The sequence below is a fragment of the Haliotis cracherodii genome, unplaced genomic scaffold (genome assembly GCF_022045235.1).
Source record: "Haliotis cracherodii isolate W230 unplaced genomic scaffold, xgHalCrac1.p SCAF_2, whole genome shotgun sequence".
Lineage (NCBI taxonomy): Eukaryota > Metazoa > Mollusca > Gastropoda > Lepetellida > Haliotidae > Haliotis > Haliotis cracherodii.
The window spans coordinates 3,633,388-3,641,821 of record NW_027266275.1 but is presented as its reverse complement, the minus strand read 5'-3'; the positions used below and the strand labels follow the sequence as shown (position 1 = coordinate 3,641,821).

At 39.7% G+C, this 8,434-nt stretch overlaps 1 protein-coding gene across 3 annotated transcripts in view; it reads left to right on the top strand.

Moving 5' to 3' along the window:
* Window positions 1-610: 610 nt before the first annotated feature.
* The window catches only part of LOC139469484 (ethanolamine-phosphate phospho-lyase-like), a 32,825-nt gene continuing 25,001 nt past the window's right edge, over window positions 611-8,434 (top strand). The window contains exon 1 of one of the 3 annotated variants that reach the window (XM_071251667.1): window positions 611-712. In XM_071251667.1, coding sequence (XP_071107768.1) covers window positions 660-712 — 53 coding nt within the window. In that variant the 5' untranslated portion in view covers window positions 611-659. Of the gene's footprint in view, window positions 713-5,507; window positions 5,653-5,912; window positions 5,925-8,434 lie in introns of those variants that run through there. The other 2 variants (XM_071251668.1, XM_071251669.1) reach the window with 2 other exon arrangements.

Genomic DNA, 8,434 nt, shown 5'->3' with positions numbered 1-8,434 from the left:
GTAATTTAGTACATCAGCGTTGGTTGTTATGCATCCTTGTAATACAACTACCCACAGAGACATAGAATAGTTGAGCGATGTACCGTATTTCCTCCATTAGGAGCTGGTCTCACGAGAACAGTTTCCTATTTTATACTGTGATATTTTGGTGATTAATAATGACCGTTCTTGCTAATGTACCCTTTGTACAACTGTAGAATTGGGGATTCGGTACGGTAGTGAGTTGCCACTGTGCCAGCATTCAACAGAAGTGACGCCGGTCCTCTATAAAATACACACCGAGTGGATGGCATATGCTCGAAATTTATAGAGGAATATGTACGGTAATTCACATACTTATAAATACGTCGAACCCATCGTGTAAACTATTTGCATGATATTATGTATATATACACACAATACTGGATACATGCTAATGTATAAGTGTTTATCATGTAATATCCTGTTGATTCGCGTGTACTTCTCTGGTAGCGAATTCTTTTCAAGTTAATGTTTCAGTGGGAATTCCCTGTTACTGCCATAAATAGCTCGGTGCGTGGAAACGTCACGCGCACCAACCAATGGAGTGTGGTCTAAGGTACTACGTCACGTGTTTATGTCTGAACGCTCGTGGGGCTCCGAGATAGCACCGTCAGTACCTCTGTCTGCTCTCCGCAAAGATGGAGAACTTCTCTAAAAAACAAACTCTACAACTCCGTGAGAAGCATATAGGGTAAGTGCAACCAGATATGACCAGTGTAGAAGATCCGTTAGTGTATGACTAGATCTATTAGAATACTGTCAGCATAGTTCTAGGACTAAATAAAGCATTGCACTGCAGCACGAACTTCGCTTAGCTGGTTTGTCATGAACTCGAATAGTGACGAGCCCAGCTGACAGCTGACCGATGCTGTAACCTAATGTAGGTTCTAAAGTCCGGGGTCATATTACAAGTATTTCATCTAGATGGCAGCCGCTGTGAAAATGTGTTCGTAGCACAACGGACATTTGAGGTTGATCAAATAAATATCCAGTGGTAGATATAGGTCTACTTGGAGCTACCTGTTGACTTAACGTTGAAACGCCGACATATTTCTGTACCATCCGTAGTGAAGGGGACTGAACACTGTTTTCTGCCGCAGCCTATGTCTGACTGGCGAATGTTAACGAGACGACCTCGGATAGTATTCTGTTTGGGCATAAGATGAAAACTCGCACCTCTTCAAGGATTGTCTCTTCCCACACACACACACACACACACACACACACACACCTAAATCCATCTTGAGAAAGCTTGACCCTGTACTCTGTACTCTTGTAACACTCTTCCCAAAATGTAATTATAGGCAAGTCTAGTCATATCTAGCATGTATTTCATGTAGTCTAGAACACCTTCCAGACCGACTTCTTTCCTGGCAACCATTTCTTGTAAAACGCTGATACTATACCATACATTCACATTGCCTTTAAAGTATTACAAATCTAAGGTTATTCCATCACCAAGGTCATTTGACCTTTTATCAAATTCCTGCTCAAGTGAGTATCCATATATAGTCGTTTTGTCTGTGGTCTAGGTTTACCGTGAATGCTGTAACTTCTCTAGAACGGTCCGTTCCGGTGACTGTATAGAGCGGCCTGCATCCTTGCTAACTGTATCTCGTAAGGTGGATCTATCTGGTTCCAATGTCTGTAGTTTGTCTTGCAAATGTTGCACTTCGGACTCTCACTCGAGGCACTGAAGGTCATATTGGTCTCGATTCTGCAACATTATTGATGGCACCGAAGAAATCCACTTGCATCGGGCTGTTTTTCATAGCTTCTAGTATTACTGGCATCAGGGAGCCGGCCCCCTTTCATTTACGCTTAACATCATTTCCTTCTGCCATCTTCTTTGTCACGTATGAACTGCAAAAATTGTGCCAGCGAGCGAAAAGGCTGTTTGTTTAAGTCATGCATTGAAAGAGACGTCTTGCGATCAAGGGAGGTTACCCTCAACTTAACATTGGACTTTGATAGTGAGTTAATGCCCTGGCATCATGGTGCTGGCCATTCCATCGTATAAGGTATGTAATTTTTCAGCTTTCATGTTGCCGTCAACAAACACCATGGAAACTGATGCTTTCCCAGACCATCAAACATAACTTCTGGGATTGAGGAGGTCACATGCATTCGGGTCTCAATGCTTCATTATTCTTGCACCATATAAAACGCAGTTATTATTGCCAATCATCGCCTGACTTTCATCACGATGATATCACTTTTTTTCAAATATTGGCCACAGTATATTGTCTCATCTCGACATCTGTCCACACCACGCTTTTCTTTCTGTTCACCTTCCCGATGACCATTTCCCTTTAAATTTGCCCTGATAAATTCTTCAAATGCAACTCCCGCTGAACAGGTCATCACAGGCAGATTGGTTCCTCTACAAATTAATTTCATGTGTAATGTGAACTTTTGTCCCTTTTCTGTTTTTTTTCACCACCTTGAACAGTGCTGTACTGTCACTGTCTGTCAGTGATTTTTGTCTTGCATTCCGTATGATGCTTTCTACTGAACCTGTGCAACAAAATTTTCCTACAGTGCTACTCACAGTTGTCTAAAGTCTAAAGTGCATTTCGTGGTTTATGCTGACAGCCTGAAATGTTTATATACGACAGATATATTTTTCCAGAATTTAATTTCCCATAATTAAGGATGCATATAACATACGTATTATACAAGAATAAATAAGTCTTGTGTACATTGATCAATCGGAAGGGGTGCTAATTGGGATTGTTCACTAGCCAATATATTTATATAAATTTAGCAAATATCACCATGGGCGCTTATTAGAGCAGGGCGCTTATTACGTCGAATATGGTATGCCCAATATTCCTCAGATACATTTATGACTGTTACCTTCTGGCAATTTTGTTACCAACTCATTCACATTGGTACTCGATATGCTTGATCACCGATCCATGTTCGTTCATTGATCATTCAGTATTGAAAGAAGAGCAGACAAGTTCAATGACATCTGTGATAGATGTGTTAAACTTATGCCGTGCCAAATATGAAAGGGAGACAAGCCTCTTTTAACGCAAGACCAATCACTAAATTCAATTTATTAGCTGCCACCTAAAAGCGTGAATGGTACAACTATTACTGGCATGGATGTGGACCACGGGTACTACACTGACTTACCACAAATAGCCTTGAATCAGACGGGAAAGGGTTCGGGGTAATTACGTTACTTAGCCAGTTACATCACTGATTCCTTACAACTTTACTGGTGGGTGCACAGTGGGCTCGGGCTGGGGTCATTGCAGATCAGGGTATTGGCAGGGTATCCGAAGTATATTATTGTTTATATAGCATACCCAATTGGCATATGACAACAACGCATTTCATTGTGAATGATGCATATTGTGTATACTATAATTAATTTATAATTGTCTTGTGCAGGGAATTATCTAGACATGTTCAGAGGCCGACTTACAGCCTCAACTCTCCAGCCAATGCCAGTAAAAATTCCCGATTTGGAATTATGAATTTCCCAGTTCATGTAATAACTGATAACTAATTTTTATCTGCCACTTGTAACAGGACCAAGAGGAAGGGGTTTTACTGCTTTGTTTCATATTATTGTGCTGAATGTAACCTAATTCCATTTTTAAACAAGATATTGATTTTTTAACCAAATTGCCTGCCAGAGCCACTTAATTTAGAATCCCAGATGCATCCGTGATTGTGATGATGTATGTTATGTGACGCCAGTGATAAGTTAATGTTATTTTCACAGTTGTCTAAACAGAGTACCATGTTTAATGCACGGTATCGTCACGATATGGCTGAAATATTGCCGATGTGACGTAAAGCATTAACTCACTCACTTAATGCACGGTAAGAGTCAAGAAATAAACCGGGGATACAGAATTTGAAACAGATATTTTAGAAGTCTCAATGAAATGGAAGGATGGAGACTTTCTGAATGACAACTGTGACAACCTCTTATTATCTCGCCCTTGATGAAATGAATGTGGACAAAAAGTATTCTACTTGATGGCACATTTCCAATCCAAAGGACACAAAACATGTTTGTTAGTGCCATGTGCCACACTTGAAGAAATCTCTACTGTGAAGTAATGATAGACAAACATGGCTGCCATATATGTCGGAACTGTGACAACAATAGCATGGATCTTGATAGTCCCACACAGCTGGTCATGGGCTGCCGGCTCTAGACAGACCATCATTCAAGCTAAATCGTTCGGGCGTAAACAAATTTTCGATCAAATCAACTGAATTATTAGAAATAAAATTTTTTCAACTGAATCTATTAATAATAATAATAAGATTTATAATGATGATGATAATAATAATAAGATATAATGAAAGACGTATGAATTTCCATGCAACTAACAATTTATGTTTTTTATTCTCACCACTAATACAACTTTTAGTTATGCCCCAAACATGAAATGTTTACTCGTTTACAAATGTCACCTATTGCTTCACCACTCACAGGTCTTGAGGATACACAATATAATTCCGGCTCATGGTATAAAACCTATCACGGGACGCATGAAACCCCATCTACCCCTTGTGATACTGCTACAACAAATTTATCTTACCGACATGGTTTTATACGACATTGTCAAAAAATTCAAATAAATTCCAAATTCATAGAAAACAGCTGTTCGATTGAGCTGCGGTTAGCTTGCGCTATGACATGTGACATCCATTGGCTAGGAAAAAGCCTGTAGCTTTTTGCTTTGATGCGGGGTATAAAGGATTTATTCTGTCTCTCAGAAACGCACGTGCAGCCTGTAGTGCTCATGGTGGGGTATAAGAAATTTATGCCCCGTTGAGAAACTTATTTTCCTCGAAGGCGGGTCACACAGTATTTTATCAAGATCACGTGGACCAATCAGATCTTGTCATTCTGACATGGTGGTATGATAATGATCTGTGTATACTCATGCATATCCAGGGACAATGGGGTAGCCCCATGGTTAAAGCATTAAAGCATTGTCCAAGCATGCTGAAGACACAGCTTTGATTCCCAACATCTCATCAATGTGTGAAACCAATTTTGTGGCTGTCATATTGCTAAAAACAGTGTAAAACAAAACATACTCCTTCCTGTGCAAATACTGTCTAGCCCTCCTTTCCTGTACAAATATCCACAATATAAATATCATCACCATATGCCTGTGTACAGCCTTGATTTTCCAGCATGTCGTATCTCCATTTTAATATGATAAATATCCTGGACTTATTCACCACCATAACTTCATTCTGGAAATGAGGTCACCAGCTTCATCATTAACTTAGAACAGAATTTCTCTCACTCTTGAGCTTGAGAATATCAACCAATCAAATTGCTCTTCTGAACACAAGTGTTGCATAGATTTACATTTGACATCATAGCTTCGCTCGAGCAATACCTCAATATTTTTTTTTACTGAATTTCTATCTGGAAAAGATGTTTTCGTGAGTACTAAGACAGGGAGGGAAGTGTTTTTGCTACAAGTAGTTCTGAGTGTATTTGAGATGGCATGTAAAAGTAGAGTATGTCCTGATATATCATAATAGAATGTAGATTTGATACACTGCGTACTAGAGTTTGACATGTGTAATTCGCGTGTTACGTCTGTCAGAGATCTGCCTTGGACTGGAGTACAGTGTGTGAGTATTGTTGACATATTTGTACCTGTGACACTGACAGTAACTCGTTACAGGTGATGACCTGGGTTACCTATCCGTCACTCCTCCACTAGCAGTGCAGTTTACCTTGCTGTGAAACTCTTACTTGGGGATCATCTCAAAAGCTACAATGAAGTGTTATGTAAGGGTGGTCCTGGGTCCACTAATCTACCTCCTTCTTTGATCAACTGGCCACAAGAAGTGTGTAGAGGATTCCATGAAGATGAATAGGCTCTGAATATGAATCTTAAAAAGTGAATATTGAACCTCGAAAATCTTGATTTTTAAACATTTTTTGAGTGTTTTAGTTATGACTGACAAATTCATCATTTGCCTGATGACTGCACCCAGTGGAAAAGAATCAATTATAGGGAATCACCAAACTTTGTGTGATAGTCATTGTCCCCACAGCCAAACACCAAAGAAATCCTGGTTCACCCCGATGATGTTTCTAGGTTTGTCAGCACCATACCCGTGCTCACGGGCTTTCCTCCCACATTAAGCTGACACACCGTGATATAACTGGAATACTGTTAAAAGCGGTGTTAAAGCCAACTCACTCACTCACTCACTCACTCACTCCAGAATTTGTGAATTATTTGTGAAAACTTATATCTGGAAAACAGTGTTCTGACAAAAAACACTTGTGGCTGTGTTTGAAATAATTTTAAGACCCATCAGTCTGGCAGGTGATTTGTATGTGTTGCCTGCCAACCTTCAAAGTTACCTGCCCGCATTCAGGCATTATAAATATTGAAAAATTGCAAAAACAAATCACTTCTTGATTCAGTTGAAATAATGCATTAATTACTTGAGAACCTTCAAGGATTTATGATAAAACTGAATACATATGTAGTCTTAAAAATATCTACCAGATAGTCTGGCAGGTGGAGAAATATTTCATGCAGACCAACAGAAAAATTACCAGCCAGAGGCAGGCGAGCAGGCAGTTATTTCAGACACTTGTTTGTGCAAATGCTTGATTAGTTACAAAATGTTTGAACTGTTTTTGGGATAGTCCCTAGCCATACTCAACCTGGTGACTGTTTCATCTAGTGGTCAACTGGAAGCCCCAGTATTATCTTATCATGACAATTAAAACAGAAATAACAAGATACTATCACTGTGAATTGTCATAAGATCGAAATGGGCCCCACTCCCAGATTATTTTGGGAGTGAATGTTGTCAAGTGCTATACACAGCACTTACCCAGTTATATCACACCCGTCTGTGTATAATCAAGACTTGGCCAGAGAAAGCAGTGGTTGAAATGACCAATATGTAACGCCATCAGAGACAGTTGGTACAACGACATGCAGTCAACCTAGTCTAATTAAGTTACATCTCACGACAAGCCACAGCATTAAAAAAGACTGGAACAAACGTACATCAAGTGTCTGTGAAATACTCAACTTGGAATGTTTCTTGGCTTCCACTCACATCTTTACTTCAGACAGTCCATATGTCAGGAGTTAAACCTGATGAAACAGATATGGAAAGACACTTTGGGACTAGTCAAGGCTTTAGGTCAGGGTTTGATTGAAATCCCTTTCATTAGAGAGCTTATGGCACAGTTGAAGTTGTAATGGAATGGTTAAAATAATGCATGAAAGTCACACTAAGAAGTGTTTATATTTTTTAACAAAATTGCTTATTATATGCAGGTTTTGATTTAACTGCTGGCCCATGGCCAGTTAAAATTACAAGGGGATGAACTGTGAAGTAGATAGCCTGTCTGGCTGATAAAAATTAACCCCTTCTCTGTGTATGTTTAATATTTTTATAACTTCTTTATTTGCTCATAAATTGCCATGAAATGGAAACCAAGAATTAAGCTTCAAGTGCAGCGTTTTAGGGGTGAGGAGTCCTTAAGTTTTCAGAGCCAGACTAGGTGGCTACATCACCTCAGGTATGTTCACTTCACGGCCTCCACCATTTAGTTGTAGGCCAGTTAGTTTGGAGAAGGGCCAGTAACAGTTCAGAGGAGCAGGCTCTGCTGGCTACATATGTGTTGGTTGTTAGGTCTACGCCTGTAGGGAGGTCGGGTAGCCTAGTGGTTAAAGCGTTCACTCGTCACGCCGAAGACCCTGGTTCGATTCCTGACATGGGTACATTGTGTGAAGCCCATTTCTGATGTCCCCCTGGTGCCGTGATATTGCTGAAATATTGCTAAAAGCGGCATAAAACCATACTCACTCACTCACTCACTCACTCTACGCCTGTATATGTAAAGTTGGGGATAAATGTACTTCCTCCCAAGTGAATAGGACGAACACATGGGGAATGGACATATGAATATGATTAACAAACAATATTATTCACACGATCATCTTTGGGATTCAGAAACTGTAGGGGTTAATAAATCTCAAAAAGAAAAGGGGACGAACGTTATCCAGGTCTTGGTGAAGTGACATTCCCCAAGATGAAGACAAGTTCTTGATGGCAAAGCTATACTTCAAAGGTCATACCTAAACTGTGGCAAACTTGAAAGACTCTTTGTGGTGGAAGTGTTTCAGAAGCCTGCTGTGAGTGACTTAGGTACAGGACCCCTGGGGTCCAAACTGCCTTCTATGACATACCAGTGTGATACAGTAAACATTCTTGCACGTTTGAGCCTACCATTTAGTTTTAAAATAAAAGAACTTAAAACAATTTCAGGTAAACTATTAAAAGTGAATTAGTGTGATAATAACATGATATTTTGAAATACCAGTTGAATATGAGCTAGATGATACATGTTCCTCAAAATTCTAATTGACATGAA